Here is a 19,731-nt window from a genome sequence, read left to right as displayed (position 1 = left end):
CAATTACGAACGCTCACACTTACGAACACTCTCACTTACGAACACTCTCACTTACGAACACTCACACTTACACACACTCTCACTTACGCACACTCCACACTTACGAACTCACACTTACGAACACTCACACTTACGAACACTCACACTTACGAACACTCACACTTACGAACACTTACGACTGTGTGTGAGTGTGTGTGTAAGTGTGAGTGTGTAAGCATTATTTAACATCGCCTTGCCAGGCACGCTTAGGAGAGGCTTGCGGAGCCCCAATGCGGTTTCAGGAAAGGGCGGTCCTGACCCCCCCTCTCCCTCCCCCCTCCCTCCCCTCTCCCTCCCCTCTCCCTCCCCTCTCCCCCCTCTCCACCCCCCCGATCCCCCCTCTCCCCCACCCTCCTCTCCACCCCCCCCTCTCCACCCCCTTCTCCCCCCTCTCCCCCACCCCCCTCTCCCTCCCTCTCCCCCCTCCCTCTCCCCCCTCTCCCCCCTCCCTCTCCCCCCTCTCCACCCCCCCCTCTCCACCCCCCCTCTCCCTCCCCCCTTTCCCCCACCCCCCTCTCCCTCCCCCCTCTCCACCCCCCCTCTCCACCCCCCCTCTCCCTCCCCCCTCTCCCCCACCCCCCTCTCCCCCATCCCCCTCTCCCCCACCCCCCTCTCCCCCACCCCCCTCTCCACCCCCCCCCGTTCCCCCTCCCCCCTCCCCCCAGGTGTGTCTGTCCATGCTGGCTGTGGCTGTCCCCACGAGGCTGCTGTCGCGTGCCTGGGGGCGTCTCCACGGCCTGGCGCTGCCCGCGTGCCTGCGGGCGCCCCTGCTGGGCCTCTTCGTGTGGGCATTCCACGTTGACATGGCCGAGGCCGAGGAGGGCGACCTTCGGCGCTACCCTAACCTGGGGGAGCTCTTCCGCAGGCCCCTACGAGCCGGGGCTCGTCCAATCAGCAGGCGGCATTCGCTGGTGGGGGTGGGGCTGAGGGTGGGGGAGGGGCTGAGGGTGGGGGAGGGGCTGAGGGTGGGGGAGGGGTTATGAGTGGGGAGGGGCTATGAGTGGGGAGGGGCTGTGAGTGGGGAGGGGCTATGAAGGGGAAGGGGTTATGAGTGGGGAGGGGCTTAGAGTGGGGAGGGGCTATGAGTGGGGAGGGGCTGTGAGTGGGGAGGGGCTATGAAGGGGAAGGGGTTATGAGTGGAGAGGGGCTATGAGGGGGGAGGGGCTTAGAGTGGGGAGGGGCTTAGAGTGGGGAGGGGCTTAGAGTGGGGAGGGGCTATGAGTGTGGAGGGGCTATGAGGGGGGATGGGCTATGAGGGGGGAGGGGCTATGAGGGGGGAGGGGCTATGAGTGGGGAGGGGCTTAGAGTGGGGAGGGGCTACGAGTGGGGAGGGGCTATGAGGGAGGGGGGGGAGGGGAGCTAACAGGGGGCACTCTTTTAATTCCATCAACGAATTGACTTGTAGAGCCACAACTCTAACCATGATCAGGGGAGAGTCACCCCCTGTGAGTGGCCTGCCCGGGGGGGTTTTGCCATCCGCTGAGGAGGTACTGAGGGCGATCCGGAGCCCTGAGACCAGGGAAGGCAACCGGGGGCGGAGACGATCCCCCAGGCGAAACGCTGGACGGGTTCCGCGGGATTGGAAGGTGGCCCTGGTGGCCCTGGTGGCCCTGGTGGCCCTGGTGGGCCTGGTGGGCCTGGTGGCCCTGGTGGCCCTGGTGGGGCGTCTGCCCGCCGTGTCCCCGTTCTCCAGTGACCCCCTCCCCCAGTGTCATGATTCCCGTGGCCACTTCTCGTCCACGCCAACACCCACGTGCGGAGAACACGAAGGGCACCAGAACAAGCAGGCTCAACACAGCACCCACCCACACCACCCACCAACACCACCCACCGACACCCACCCACCGACACCACCCACCGACACCACCCACCAACACCACCCACCGACACCACCCACCGACACCACCCACCGACACCACCCACCGACACCACCCACCGACACCACCCACCGACACCACCCACCGACACCACCCACCAACACCACCCACCGACACCACCCACCAACACCACCCACCGACACCACCCACCGACACCACCCACCGAAACCCACCCACCGACACCACCCACCGACACCACCCACCGACACCACCCACCGACACCACCCACCGACACCACCCACCGACACCACCCACCGACACCCACCCACACCCACCCACCAACACCACCCACCAACACCACCCACCATCACCCACCCACCGACACCACCCACCTACACCCACCGACACCACCCACCGACACCACCCACCGACACCACCCACCAACACCACCCACCGACACCACCCACCGACACCACCCACCGACACCACCCACCGACACCACCCACCGACACCACCCACCAACACCACCCACCGACACCACCCACCGACACCACCCACCGACACCACCCACCGACACCACCCACCGACACCACCCACCGACACCACCCACCGACACCACCCACCGACACCACCCACCAACACCACCCACCGACACCACCCACCGACACCACCCACCGACACCACCCACCGACACCACCCACCGACACCACCCACCGACACCACCCACCAACACCACCCACCGACACCACCCACCAACACCACCCACCAACACCACCCACCGACACCACCCACCGACACCACCCACCGACACCACCCACCAACACCACCCACCAACACCACCGACCGACACCACCCACCGACACCACCCACCGACACCACCCACCAACACCCACCGACACCCACCCACCGACACCACCCACCGACACCACCCACCGACACCCACCCACCAACACCACCCACCAACACCACCCACCAACACCACCCACCGACACCACCCACCAACACCCACCCACCAACACCCATCCACCGACACCCACCCACCGACACCACCCACCGACACCACCCACCGACACCACCCACCGACACCACCCACCGACACCCACCCACACCCACCCACCAACACCACCCACCAACACCACCCACCATCACCCACCCACCGACACCACCCACCTACACCCACCGACACCACCCACCGACACCACCCACCGACACCACCCACCAACACCACCCACCGACACCACCCACCGACACCACCCACCGACACCACCCACCGACACCACCCACCGACACCACCCACCAACACCACCCACCGACACCACCCACCAACACCACCCACCAACACCACCCACCTACACCACCCACCAACACCCACCCACCGACACCACCCACCAACACCACCCACCGAAACCCACCCACCAACACCACCCACCGACACCACCCACCAACACCACCCACCGACACCACCCACCGACACCACCCACCGACACCACCCACCGACACCACCCACCAACACCACCCACCGACACCACCCACCGACACCACCCACCAACACCCACCGACACCACCCACCAACACCACCCACCAACACCACCCACCGACACCCACCCACCGACACCACCCACCAACACCACCCACCAACACCACCCACCAACACCACCCACCGACACCACCCACCGACACCACCCACCGACACCACCCACCAACACCACCCACCAACACCCACCGACACCACCCACCGACACCACCCACCAACACCACCCACCGACACCACCCACCGACACCACCCACCAACACCACCCACCAACACCACCCACCGACACCACCCACCGACACCACCCACCGACACCACCCACCAACACCCACCGACACCACCCACCAACACCACCTACCGACACCACCCACCGACACCACCCACCAACACCACCCACCGACACCACCCACCGACACCACCCACCGACACCACCCACCGACACCACCCACCAACACCACCCACCGACACCACCCACCGACACCACCCACCGACACCACCCACCGACACCACCCACCAACACCACCCACCGACACCACCCACCAACACCACCCACCAACACCACCCACCGACGCCACCCACCGACACCACCCACCGACACCACCCACCAATACCACCCACCAACACCACCCACCGACACCACCCACCGACACCACCCACCGACACCACCCACCAACACCCACCGACACCCACCCACCGACACCACCCACCGACACCACCCACCGACACCCACCCACCAACACCACCCACCAACACCACCCACCAACACCACCCACCGACACCACCCACCAACACCCACCCACCAACACCCATCCACCGACACCCACCCACCGACACCACCCACCGACACCACCCACCGACACCACCCACCGACACCACCCACCGACACCCACCCACACCCACCCACCAACACCACCCACCAACACCACCCACCATCACCCACCCACCGACACCACCCACCTACACCCACCGACACCACCCACCGACACCACCCACCGACACCACCCACCGACACCACCCACCGACACCACCCACCGACACCACCCACCGACACCACCCACCAACACCACCCACCGACACCACCCACCGACACCACCCACCGACACCACCCACCGACACCACCCACCAACACCACCCACCGACACCACCCACCGACACCACCCACCAACACCACCCACCGACACCCACCCACCGACACCACCCACCAACACCACCCACCAACACCACCCACCGACACCCACCCACCGACACCACCCACCAACACCACCCACCAACACCACCCACCAACACCACCCACCGACACCCACCCACCGACACCACCCACCGACACCACCCACCAACACCACCCACCGACACCACCCACCGACACCACCCACCGACACCACCCACCGACACCACCCACCGACACCACCCACCGACACCACCCACCAACACCACCCACCAACACCACCCACCGACACCACCCACCGACACCACCTACCAACACCACCCACCAACACCCACCGACACCACCCACCGACACCACCCACCGACACCACCCACCGACACCACCCACCGACACCACCCACCAACACCCACCGACACCACCCACCAACACCACCCACCAACACCACCCACCGACACCCCCCACCGACACCACCCACCAACACCACCCACCAACACCACCCACCGACACCACCCACCGACACCCACCGACACCACCCACCAACACCACCCACCAACACCACCCACCGACACCACCCACCAACACCACCCACCGACACCACCCACCGACACCCACCGACACCCACCGACACCACCCACCAACACCACCCACCAACACCACCCACCGACACCACCCACCAACACCACCCACCGACACCACCCACCGACACCACCCACCAACACCACCCACCGACACCACCCACCGACACCACCCACCGACACCACCCACCAACACCACCCACCGACACCACCCACCAACACCACCCACCAACACCACCCACCGACGCCACCCACCGACACCACCCACCGACACCACCCACCAATACCACCCACCAACACCACCCACCGACACCACCCACCGACACCACCCACCGACACCACCCACCAACACCCACCGACACCCACCCACCGACACCACCCACCGACACCACCCACCGACACCCACCCACCAACACCACCCACCAACACCACCCACCAACACCACCCACCGACACCACCCACCAACACCCACCCACCAACACCCATCCACCGACACCCACCCACCGACACCACCCACCGACACCACCCACCGACACCACCCACCGACACCCACCCACACCCACCCACCAACACCACCCACCAACACCACCCACCATCACCCACCCACCGACACCACCCACCTACACCCACCGACACCACCCACCGACACCACCCACCGACACCACCCACCGACACCACCCACCGACACCACCCACCGACACCACCCACCGACACCACCCACCGACACCACCCACCAACACCACCCACCGACACCACCCACCGACACCACCCACCAACACCCACCGACACCACCCACCAACACCACCCACCAACACCACCCACCGACACCCACCCACCGACACCACCCACCAACACCACCCACCAACACCACCCACCAACACCACCCACCGACACCCACCCACCGACACCACCCACCGACACCACCCACCAACACCACCCACCGACACCACCCACCGACCCCACCCACCGACACCACCCACCGACACCACCCACCGACACCACCCACCGACACCACCCACCAACACCACCCACCGACACCACCCACCGACCCCACCCACCGACACCACCCACCGACACCACCCACCGACACCACCCACCGACACCACCCACCGACACCACCCACCAACACCACCCACCAACACCACCCACCGACACCACCCACCAACACCACCCACCAACACCCACCGACACCACCCACCGACACCACCCACCAACACCACCCACCAACACCACCCACCAACACCACCCACCGACACCACCCACCGACACCCACCCACCGACACCACCCACCGACACCACCCACCAACACCACCCACCAACACCACCCACCGACACCACCCACCGACACCACCCACCAACACCACCCACCAACACCACCCACCGACACCCCCCACCGACACCACCCACCAACACCACCCACCAACACCACCCACCGACACCCCCCACCGACACCACCCACCAACACCACCCACCGACACCACCCACCGACACCACCCACCAACACCACCCACCAACACCACCCACCGACACCCACCGACACCACCCACCGACACCACCCACCAACACCACCCACCGACACCACCCACCGACACCACCCACCGACACCACCCACCAACACCCACCGACACCCACCCACCGACACCACCCACCGACACCACCCACCGACACCACCCACCAACACCACCCACCAACACCACCCACCGACACCACCCACCAACACCACCCACCGACACCACCCACCGACACCACCCACCGACACCACCCACCGACACCACCCACCAACACCCACCGACACCCACCCACCGACACCACCCACACCCACCCACCGACACCACCCACCAACACCACCCACCGACACCACCCACCAACACCACCCACCGACACCACCCACCAACTCCACCCACCGACACCACCCACCAACTCCACCCACCGACACCACCCACCGACACCACCCACCGACACCACCCACCAACACCCACCGACACCCACCCACCGACACCACCCACCAACACCACCCACCGACACCACCCACCAACACCACCCACCGACACCACCCACCGACACCACCCACCGACACCACCCACCAACACCCACCGACACCCACCCACCGACACCACCCACCGACACCACCCACCAACACCCACCAACTCCACCCACCGACACCACCCACCAACTCCACCCACCGACACCACCCACCGACACCACCCACCGACACCACCCACCAACACCCACCGACACCCACCCACCGACACCACCCACCAACACCACCCACCGACACCACCCACCAACACCACCCACCGACACCACCCACCGACACCACCCACCGACACCACCCACCAACACCCACCGACACCCACCCACCGACACCACCCACCGACACCACCCACCAACACCCACCAACTCCACCCACCGACACCACCCACCAACTCCACCCACCGACACCACCGGCCATTTATCCCCCCGGTTTGACGGAGCCAAGCGGGGGTGCAGGTGTCAACCCGCCGTCCTTGGTTCTCTCGGTAAAGCCACCGCCGCGTAGAATGACGCTAAAATAATACGTTGATTAGGTGAAATGACGCAATGGAAGTTCTCACGACGTTTCGGCCCACAACACAAGCGGCCTTCATCAGGTAGGTGAAGGGACGGGGACTGTCTAGGAGGACGGCCCCGTCGCGAGAATTTTATTGCTTTGTTTTATTTGATCAATTTTATTATTTAATTCTCATTCTACGCGGCGGTGTGTGAGTCTCTGTGAGTCTCTGTGTGTGAGTCTCTATGTGTCTCTGTGTGAGTCTCTGTGAGTCTCTATGAGTCTCTGTGTGAGTCTCTGTGTGTCTCTGTGTGAGTCTCTATGTGTCTCTGTGTGAGTCTCTGTGTGAGTCTGTGTGTGAGTCTCTATGTGAGTCTCTATGTCAGTCTCTATGTGAGTCTCTGTGAGTCTCTGTGTGAGTCTCTATGTGAGTCTCTGTGAGTCTCTGTGTGAGTCTCTGTGTGAGTCTCTGTGAGTCTCTGTGCGAGTCTCTGTGTGAGTCTCTATGAGTCTGTGTGTGAGTCTCTATGAGTCTGTGTGTGAGTCTCTGTGTGAGTCTCTGTGTGAGTCTCTATGTGCCTGTGTGTGAGTCTCTCTGTGAGTCTCTATGAGTCTCTATGTGAGTCTCTATGAGTCTCTGTGAGTCTGTGTGTGAGACTCTCTGTGAGTCTCTATGAGTCTGTGTGTGAGTCTCTATGAGTCTCTATGAGTCTGTGTGTGAGTCTCTCTGTGAGTCTCTATGAGTCTCTATGTGAGTCTCTATGAGTCTCTGTGAGTCTGTGTGTGAGTCTCTGTGAGTCTCTGTGAGTCTGTGTGTGAGTCTCTGTGTGAGTCTCTGTGTGAGTCTCTATGAGTCTCTGTGTGAGTCTCTGTGTGAGTCTCTATGAGTCTCTATGTGAGTCTCTATGAGTCTCTATGAGTCCGTGTGTGAGTCTCTATGTGAGTCTCTGTGTGAGTCCGTGTGTGAGTCTCTGTGTGAGTCTCTATGAGTCTCTATGAGTCTCTGTGTGAGTCTCTGTGTGAGTCTCTATGAGTCTCTATGAGTCCGTGTGTGAGTCTCTATGTGAGTCTCTATGAGTCTCTATGAGTCTCTGTGTGAGTCTCTATGAGTCTCTATGTGAGTCTCTATGAGTCTCTATGTGAGTCTCTATGAGTCTCTATGAGTCCGTGTGTGAGTCTCTGTGTGAGTCTCTATGTGAGTCTCTATGAGTCCGTGTGTGAGTCTCTGTGTGAGTCTCTGTGTGAGTCTCTATGAGTCCGTGTGTGAGTCTCTATGAGTCTCTATGTGAGTCTCTATGTGAGTCTCTATGTGAGTCTCTGTGCGAGTCTCTGTGTGAGTCTCTATGTGAGTCTCTATGAGTCTCTATGAGTCCGTGTGTGAGTCTCTGTGTGAGTCTCTATGTGAGTCTCTATGAGTCCGTGTGTGAGTCTCTATGTGAGTCTCTATGAGTCTCTATGAGTCCGTGTGTGAGTCTCTATGAGTCTCTATGTGAGTCTCTATGTGAGTCTCTATGTGAGTCTCTGTGCGAGTCTCTGTGTGAGTCTCTGTGTGAGTCTCTATGAGTCTCTATGAGTCTCTATGAGTCCGTGTGTGAGTCTCTGTGTGAGTCTCTATGTGAGTCTCTATGAGTCCGTGTGTGAGTCTCTGTGTGAGTCTCTATGAGTCTCTATGAGTCCGTGTGTGAGTCTCTATGTGAGTCTCTATGAGTCTCTGTGTGAGTCTCTGTGTGAGTCTCTATGAGTCTCTATGAGTCCGTGTGTGAGTCTCTATGAGTCTCTATGTGAGTCTCTATGAGTCTCTATGAGTCCGTGTGTGAGTCTCTATGTGAGTCTCTATGTGAATCTCTATGTGAGTCTCTATGTGAGTCTCTGAGTGAGTCTCTGTGCGAGTCTTCAAATCGACACTAAACCTGCCCCACGACGGTCCAGGGTCCACTTTGTCCCGGGCCTCGCCTGCTCACCCTCCTTGCCGGGCGTCACCCTCTCGGGCCCACGTCCTCCCTCCCCTCCAGCCGCTCCGACGCTCCCACCTCGAGGGCGCGGGAAGTCGCAAAATGGCGAGGCTCCACGTGGTGAGGGTGGGGGTTGAGGGTGCGGTGGCTGGACCCGGCTGCTCCGCGAACCGTCTCCACGGACGCTCGAGTGGCCGTGGGACGACCGGGGAACCCTCGCTCCACAAAGAGCCCCCCCCCCCCCCCCAAAGAGAGAGAGAGAGCGGGGGGGCCAAAGAGAGAGAGCGGCTTTCGCGTCTCAAACGAAGCCGCTCGATACGCTGGCCTCCCGTCCAATCAGGAGCCTCGGATTGCCCGCTCCCCGACGGTCGGATCGGCCCCCCACCACCGGCCCCCCGGCCCCCCACCCCCCCCCCCCACTCTCCGTTGTTTCACCGAGGGCACGGCATGCCGGACCCCCCGCACGACGCCCAAGCGGCCTGCCGACCCGCCTGCGCCCTGCGAGTTTCCTCACCGCGGCTCCGAGTGAGTCCGCCGTGGCCGTACAAACTTAGCGTCAATCCACGGCGCCGTGGTGCCGCTCGGCCTGCGGTGGTGGGTGGGTGGGTGGGAGAGGGGGGGGGGGTCTATGGGGAGCGATAGTGTAGCGGTTAGCGGTTAGCGCTACGCTATGAACCTGGCGACCCGGGTTCGATTCCCGCTCACGGCCAACACCAGTGACGATTATCTGAACCGGTCCCGGGCCTCCCCCTAGGTCGACTCAGCCTCAAATGAGTACCTGGTGTAGCGGTGTGTAAACATCGCCACTAGGGAGACAAAGGCGGTCGGGCGTGGTGCTGGCCACCCACCCCCCTTGTGTACCGTTCCGGCCTTCATAGGTGCTGCTCGCTAACAGCACTTGCCCCTACAGTCTGTTACAGGCTATACGGGGGATCTTTGTCTTTGTCTTTGATGGGGGGGGGGGGGTCTGCCAATTCCCTGGCAGTGTGAAACCGTAGGAGCACCGCCCCCCCCACCCAGCCGGGCGGCTTCTCTGCCGCCGCCGCCGCCGCCGCCGCCCCAGGGAACGGCTTCGCTGTCGTGGCTGCCACAGGGGCCCCCTCTTGGAAAGGTCCTGGCGAGGATTGTTCAGCATCGCCTCGCCAGGCACGCCGGGGAGAGAGGCTTGCGGAGCCCCAGTGCGGTTTCAGGAAAAAAGGGCGGTCGTGCACGGATGCCGTATTTTCCGTCCGTCTGCTACAGCAGAGGTGCGGGGGAAATTCCAGGCAAGAACTACGTCTCTGCTTTATTGACCCGGTCAAGGCCTGTGATGCCATCAGTAGGCCCTGGGCTCTGGGTTGTTGTTCTTCGTGCTTTCGGAGTCCCTGACCCCCTGCTCACGATCATTAAGGACCTTCATGATGGCGAGCGGGCCCGGGTAAAACTACGTGGCCGGGAGTCGGAGCCATTCCCTGTACACCTTGGGGTGCGACAGGGATGTCCTCTGGCTCCCACATTATTTAACATCTATTTTGACCACGTAGTTCGTGAAGCCTTCAATAGCTGTACCGAGGGAATCTCCATATGGCACAGATATAATGGAAGGCTGATCGATGCCCGGGTGCGGTCAAGGGATGGCTCCCTATTGCTCAACCACGTTATGTATGCCGATGAATTGGTAATAGCTGCTCAGTCAGAGGAGGAGTTGGAGACGCTGCTGCTGAGACTGGAGCGTGCCACTAAGAGATGGGGCCTTTCCATCAGCCCCACCAAAACTAAGCACCTGCCTGGGTATTTGTACCATCGGACACTCCACCCCCACAACTCCCAATCGGTGATGGGGCAGTTGTGGAGATAGTGGAGAGTTTCCCATACCTGGGCAGTGTGCTTATGACCGGCTCCAGTTTAACAGCAGAGGTCTCACTCCGAATCAGTCAAGCGGCAATATCTTTTCATCGGTTGCGTAACGCTGTGTGGAAGCTACCTGGTCTGTCGCTCCGCACTAAGCTTCAGGTCTTCTCGGCCACGGTCATTCCCTCCCTTCTCTGCGCTTGCGAAACGTGGACCCCCCTAATGGAACATCTTCGCCGGTTAGAAACATTTAGGCTGGCATGCCTACGATCCATCCTGGGTTTAACCAGGCTGGATTGTGTGAGGAGCTCACAAATCATTGAAAGATCTGGGCAAGGTCCCATCGGTGAGCTCCTCCGGCAGGCAAGGCTGCGATGGCTGGGTCATGTAGCCCGCATGCCCAGCCACCGCATGCCCAAACAGCTTTTGTTTGGCCAGATCGAGGGGGCTAAGCGTGCGCGGCACGGGCTAGAGAAGAGATGGAGTGATGTGGTACAGGAGGACGTGGAGCTGAGTGGACTTGCCCATGACTGGTACCAGCGGTGTCAAGATCGGCCTCTGTGGAGGAGGCTCGTGAAGGACGCTACTGGGCAGTTGGAGGCAGTCGCCCTCCAACAACAACGGAGGGCGGAGGAGCGACGCTCACAACAACGAGCGGAGCGCCGGGTGGCTAAAGCACAGCAAGTTGGCACAGTAGGGGGCACAGGTGGTGCATCAGCCAGTCATCTCAGTCAGTCGACCCGTGGCACCTGCTGGATCTGCCCCGTGACCTCCGGCCAGCGGGCGTTCGACACTTCACGTGGCCTCAGGGTGCACATAGCCTGGCACAAGCGTCGTTGTGACGTCACTGCTACTTAGTGGCGAATGGCGGTTGTTGTTGCTGCTGCTACTAGCAGCACTTGCCCCTGCAGCCCTGCTAGAGGCTACCTGGGGTAGCTTTGTGTGTTCATCATAGGTGGTGCTCCTCGCTACTAGCAGCACTTGCCCCTACAGCCCTGCTAGAGGCTACCTGGGGGACCTTTGTCTGTGTGTGTACATCATAGGTGGTGCTACTCGCTACTAGCAGCACTTGCCCCTGCAGCCCTGCTAGAGGCTACCTGGGGGACCTTTGCCTGTACCTGTGTGCCAGGTGTCACCTGCGGACGGCCGCGTGCTGCACCTGGGCCGCGTGGGGCCTGACGGCCTCCTGGAGCAGGTGAAGGGGGTCACCTACAGCCTGGACGCCTTCCTGGGCCCGCGTGGATCACTGGACAGCGGGCAGCCCACACGTACAGACACACACACAGACACTCACACACAGACACTCACACACAGACACACACACACACAGACACACACACACAGACACTCACACACAGACACACACAGACACAGACACACACAGACACACAGACACAGACACACGTACAGACTCACACCAGACACTCACACACAGACACACACACTCACACACACACACAGACACACACACACAGACACACACACACAGACACTCACACACACAGACACACACACACAGACACACACACACAGACACACACACACTCACACACTCACACACTAACTCACACTCAGACACTCACACACAGACACTCACACTCACACACACAGACACACACACACAGACACACACACACACAGACACACACACACACAGACACACACACACAGACACACAACAACAACAACCGCCATTCGCCACTAAGTGGCGGTGACGTCACCACGACGCTTGTGCCAGGCTATGTGCACCCTGAGGCCACGTGAAGTGTCGAACGCCCGCTGGCAGGAGGTCACGGGGCAGATCCAGGTGCCACGGGTCGACTGACTGAGATGACTGGCTGATGCACCACCTGTGCCCCCTACTGTGCCAACCTGCTGTGCTTTAGCCACCCGGCGCTCCGCTCGCTGTTGTGAGCGTCGCTCCTCCGCCCTCCGTTGTTGTTGGAGGGCGACTGCCTCCAACTGCCCAGTAGCATCCTTCACGAGCCTCCTCCACAGAGGCCGATCTTGACACCGCTGGTACCGGTCATCGGCAAGTCCACTCAGCTCCACGTCCTCCTGTACCACATCACTCCATCTCTTCTCTAGCCCGTGCCGCGCCCGCTTAGCCCCCTCAATCCGGCCAAACAAAAGCTGTTTCGGCATGCGGTGGCTGGGCATGCGGGCTACATGACCCAGCCATCACAGCCTTGCCTGCCAGAGGAGCTCACCGATGGGACCCTGCCCAGATCTTTCAAGGATTTGTGAGCTCCTCACACAATCCAGTCTGGTTAAACCCAGGATGGATCGTAGGCAGGCCAGCCTAAATGTTTCTAACCGGCGAAGATGTTCCATTAGGGGGGTCCACGTTTCGCAAGCGTAGAGAAGGGAGGGAATGACCGTGGCCGAGAAGACCTGAAGCTTAGTGCGGAGCGACAGACCAGGTAGCTTCCACACAGCGTTACGCAACCGATTAAAAGATATTGCCGCTCGACTGATTCGGAGTGAGACCTCTGCTGTTAAACTGGAGCCAGTCATAAGCACACTGCCCAGGTATGGGAAACTCTCCACTCTCTCCACAACTGCCCCATCACCGATTGGGAGTTGTGGGGGTGGAGTGTCCGATGGTACAAAATACCCAGGCAGGTGCTTAGTTTTGGTGGGGCTGATGGTAAGGCCCCACCTCTTAGTGGCACGCTCCAGTCTCAGCAGCAGCGTCTCCAACTCCTCCTCTGACTGAGCAGCTATTACCAAATCATCAGCATACATAACGTGGTTGAGCAATAGGGAGCCATCCCTTGACCGCACCCGGGCATCGATTAGCCTCCCATTATATCTGTACCATATGGAGATTCCCCCGGTACAGCTATTGAAGGCTTCACGAACTACGTGGTCAAAATAGATGTTAAATAATGTGGGAGCCAGAGGACATCCCTGTCGCACCCCAAGATGTACAGGGAATGGCTCTGACTCCCGGCCACGTAGTTTTACCCGGGCCCGCTCACCATCATGAAGGTCCTTAATGATCGTGAGCAGAGGGTCAGGTACTCCAAAAGCACGAAGAACGACCCAGAGCCCAGGCCTACTGATGGTATCATAGGCCTTGACCAGGTCAATAAAGCAGAGATGTAGGTCTTGTTGGAATTCCCTACACCTCTGCTGTAGCAGACGGACAGAAAATATGGCATCTGTGCAGGACCGCCCTTTCCTGAAACCGCATTGGGGCTCCGCAAGCCTCTCCTCAGCGTGCCTGGCAAGGCGATGCTGAATAATCCTTGCCAGGACCTTTCCCGGCACACTGAGGAGTGAGATGCCCCTGTAGTTGTTACAGTCTGTGCGGTCCCCCTTCTTAAAAAGGGGGACCACCAGGGCATCCTTCCAATCCTGCGGAACCCATCCAGTCGTCCAGACTGTTGTTATGATGTCATATAGGGCAGTCTGTGCACAAACGCCACCCTCCCTCAGCATTTCGCTTGGGAGATCATCTCTGCCCGCTGCCTTTCCTGGTCTCAGACTCCGGATCGCCTTCAATACTTCCTCAGCAGATGGCACCTCAGCCAGCCACTCACAGGGGGTGACTTCATCCAATATTTGAGGCACCGCAGCCTCAGCAGTGTCATCCTCACTTTGTGCCACGATGTTTTCCTGGCTGAGGGATTTTACCTCCCCCAGGACCTCACAGAAATGCTCAGCAAATCTGCGAACCTGTTCCTGGGGGTCGGAAATTGGATCACCGTTTTTTCCCCTAATGATGGTAATAGGTGTGGCGCTGCAGGTTACTTTTTGATGGAGTTAAATAGAGATTTGTGATCACGGGCCACTGAGGCAGACTCCATCTCTTCAGCAACCCGCGACCACCACCCATCCTTGCAGCGCCTCACGGCTCTCCGAACCTCCGAGCGAAGGCTGCGGTAAGCCTCCTCATTCTCTGACGTGGGATTCTGTAGCCGATGACAGTGGGCCTGTCGCTTTTTCTCAACCATCCTGAACAACTCCTCTGTCATCCATGGTGTCTGGGGAGGTCGGGACCGCGTACCCAGAGCAGCCATTGCAGCTGCATGAGTCACAGTCCTAAACCTCGCCCATTTACCCTCGACATCAGGAGGAGTCGGGGACGATGCCAATCCCAGCCGCAAGCGATGATGAAATTCTCGCTTGCAACTTTCATCAGATAACTGAGACCAGGCCACTTTAGGTGGGAATGGGGTCCTGGGTGTACACCCACGACCGGAGTGGAAGAATGGCAGGCGCATCTTACAGATGACTAGTCAGAGGGCAGATCAGCTCCACGGTAGGTCCTGGTGTCAAGGACATGGGCTCGCATTCGCTGGTCCGTCACTATGTAGTCCAGCAGATGTTCTTGCTTGGACCCGGCATGCATCCATGATGTTGTGTGGATGCGCCGATGCCGGAACAGCGTGTTGGTAATTACAAGCCCATGGGCTGCACAAAAATCTAGCAGCCTCCTACCGTTGTTATTGAGCTGATCTGGCCCATGCCCTCCAATCACTCCAGACCAGGTGCCAGTATCATGACCAACTCGGGCATTGAAGTCACCCAACATGATGACTCTATCCCGAGGGGCCACTTTAGCCAGCACCTGTGACAGGAGGTCATAGAAGGCATCTGACTCATCGGCTTTGCCTGCATCCCTCCACGGATGTTCATCTTCGGTGGGGGCATAAGTAACCACGACCACCATTCCTCGCCTCCGGTTGATGGGAAGGCGAGCCCAAAGTAGCCTGGGGCTTACAGCTTCCCACACCTCACCACCACGCTCCCACGCCCCCTTCATTCTTTTGTTCAAAAGAAGACCCACACCCTGTTGTTTGGCAGTCTGCTGCCCCGAGTAGAGGACTGTCCACCCCTCATGGTGGCAGGAGCCAGAGCCGGTCCACCGGACCTCCTGAATGCCGCATAGATCCAGGCGGTACCGGTCCAGCTCCCGACAGAGGAGTAGCAGCCTCTCCTCTGCAGTGAGCGTTCGAACATTCCACGTGGCCACACGAAGTGGCTTTTCGTTGTTTCTGGAGTAGCCCCGAGGGTAGGTATTCAATCTCCTGGCTCCGCCAATTGGGGTTTGGCCAGGAGACGTCATAGACGCCTGGCCCCCCGGGGCCTCCGGCACAAGCTTAGTTGTTACATATTTCAGTTTAATTCGTGGTTTCGTGGTTATTAATTGAAGGTGGAGGGGTTACCAGCCCCTCGCACCCGTCCAGAGCCCCCGTTTAGCCCCTGTGGTGGACACATATGCCATGAGGGGAGGAGCCAATCAAAATTGGATCTCCCCCCACAGCGCTGTCCACGACAGATTTGCCCGTCCGGCACCGCGAGGAGGTAGGGGGTTGTTTTGCCGGACACAGACACACACACAGTCACTCACAGACACTCACACACAGACACACACACACACACAGACACTCACACACAGACACTCACACACAGACACTCACACACACACTCACACACAGACACACACACACACTAACTCACACACACACAGACACACTAACTCACACACACACAGACACACACAGACACACTAACTCACACACACAGACACACAGACACACACACACAGACACTCACACACAGACACTCACACACAGACAGACACACAGACACTCACACACACACTAACGCTCACACACACACAGACACACAGACACACACACGTACAGACACACACACAGACACACACACACAGACACTCACACACTTACTCACACACACACACAGACACACACACAGACACACACATACACTCACTCACACACACAGACACACACATGCAGTCACACTCACTCACACACACTGACACACACACAGACAGACACATACTCACACACACACTCACACACACTCACTCACACACATACACACATTCACACACACACTCACACACACTCACACATTCATAGAGATAAACAGAGACTCACACACAGACTCAGAGACTCTCATAGACATACTCATAGAGACTCACACACGGACTCATAGAGACTCACACAGAGACTCACACAGAGACTGATAGAGACTCACACAGACTCATAGAGACTCACATAGAGATGGACAGAGACTCACAGAGACTCACAGAGACTCACACAGAGACTCATAGAGACTCACACACAGACTCACAGAGACTCACACAGAGATGGACAGAGACTCATAGAGATGGACAGAGACTCACAGAGACTCACACAGAGACTCACACAGAGACTCACAGAGACTCACACAGAGACTCACACAGAGTCTCATAGAGACTCACACAGAGACTCACAGAGACTCACATAGACTCACACAGAGACTAATAGAGACTCATATAGAGATGGACAGAGACTCATAGAGACTCACACAGAGACTCACAGAGACTCACACAGAGACTCATAGAGACTCACATAGAGATGTACAGAGACTCACAGAGACTCACACACAGACTCATAGAGACTCATACAGAGATGGAAAGAGACTCATAGAGACTCACACAGAGACTCACAGAGACTCACACAGAGACTCAGAGAGACTCACACAGAGACTCACACACAGACTCATAGAGACTCATACAGAGACTCACACACAGACTCATAGATACTCACACAGAGACTCACAGAGACTCAGAGAGAGACTCACACAGAGACTCACATAGAGACTCACACAGAGACTCACAGAGACTCACACAGAGACTCACACACAGACTCATAGAGACTCACATAGAGATGGACAGAGACTCACAGAGACTCACACACAGACTCATAGAGACTCATACAGAGATGGACAGAGACTCATAGAGACTCACACAGAGACTCACAGAGACTCACACAGAGACTCAGAGAGACTCACACAGAGACTCACACACAGACTCATAGAGACTCATACAGAGACTCACACACAGACTCATAGATACTCACACAGAGACTCACAGAGACTCAGAGAGAGACTCACACAGAGACTCACATAGAGACTCACACAGAGACTCACAGAGACTCACACAGAGACTCAAACAGAGACTCATAGAGACTCACATAGAGATGGACAGAGACTCACAGAGACTCACACACAGACTCATAGAGACTCATACAGAGATGGACAGAGACTCATAGAGACTCACACAGAGACTCACAGAGACTCACACAGAGACTCAGAGAGACTCACACAGAGACTCACACACAGACTCATAGAGACTCATACAGAGACTCACACACAGACTCATAGATACTCACACAGAGACTCACAGAGACTCAGAGAGAGACTCACACAGAGACTCACATAGAGACTCACACAGAGACTCACAGAGACTCACACAGAGACTCAAACAGAGACTCATAGAGACTCACACAGAGACTCACACACAGACTCATAGAGACTCACACAGAGACTCACACACAGACTCATAGAGACTCACACAGAGACTCATAGAGGCTCATAGAGACTCACACACAGACTCACAGAGACTCACATAGAGATGGACAGAGGCTCACAGAGACTTCCACAGAGACTCACACACAGACTCATAGAGACTCACACAGAGACTCACAGAGACTCACACAGAGACTCACACAGAGACTCATAGAGACTCACACAGAGACTCACACACAGATTCATAGAGACACACACAGACTCACACACAGACTCATAGAGACTCACATAGAGATGGACAGAGACTCACAGAGACTCACACACAGACTCACACACAGACTCACACACAGACTCATAGAGACTCACATAGAGATGGACAGAGACTCACAGAGACTCACAGAGACTCACACAGAGATGGACAGAGACTCATAGAGATGGACAGAGACTCACAGAGACTCACACAGAGACTCACACAGAGACTCACAGAGACTCACACAGAGACTCATAGAGACTCACACAGAGACTCACAGAGACTCACAGAGACTCACACAGAGACTAATAAAGACTCACATAGAGATGGACAGAGACTCATAGAGACTCACACAGAGACTCACAGAGACTCACAGAGACTCACACAGAGACTCATACACAGACTCATAGAGACTCACACAGAGACTCATAGAGGCTCATAGAGACTCACACACAGACTCACAGAGACTCACATAGAGATGGACAGAGGCTCACAGAGACTTCCACAGAGACTCACACACAGACTCATAGAGACTCACACAGAGACTCACAGAGACTCACACAGAGACTCACACAGAGACTCATAGAGACTCACACAGAGACTCACACACAGATTCATAGAGACACACACAGACTCACACACAGACTCATAGAGACTCACATAGAGATGGACAGAGACTCACAGAGACTCACACACAGACTCACACACAG

At 58.6% G+C, this 19,731-nt stretch overlaps 1 protein-coding gene across 1 annotated transcript in view; it reads left to right on the top strand.

Moving 5' to 3' along the window:
• Positions 1 to 19,731, top strand: part of LOC116958450 (phosphatidylserine decarboxylase proenzyme, mitochondrial-like) — a gene marked incomplete at its 3' end in the record, with an annotated part of 55,549 nt that overhangs the window by 27,217 nt on the left and 8,601 nt on the right. Inside the window, exons 4-5 of the mRNA XM_032981050.2 lie at positions 705 to 950; positions 12,569 to 12,707. Coding sequence (XP_032836941.2) covers positions 705 to 950; positions 12,569 to 12,707 — 385 coding nt within the window. The remainder of the gene's footprint in view (positions 1 to 704; positions 951 to 12,568; positions 12,708 to 19,731) is intronic.

This window comes from Petromyzon marinus (genome assembly GCF_048934315.1).
Source record: "Petromyzon marinus isolate PM22_M1 ecotype Great Lakes invasive population chromosome 77 unlocalized genomic scaffold, UKy_Petmar_22M1.pri1.0 chr77_unloc.2, whole genome shotgun sequence".
Lineage (NCBI taxonomy): Eukaryota > Metazoa > Chordata > Hyperoartia > Petromyzontiformes > Petromyzontidae > Petromyzon > Petromyzon marinus.
The sequence above is the reverse complement of the archived record's forward strand: the minus strand, read 5'-3'. Positions and strand labels throughout refer to the sequence as shown.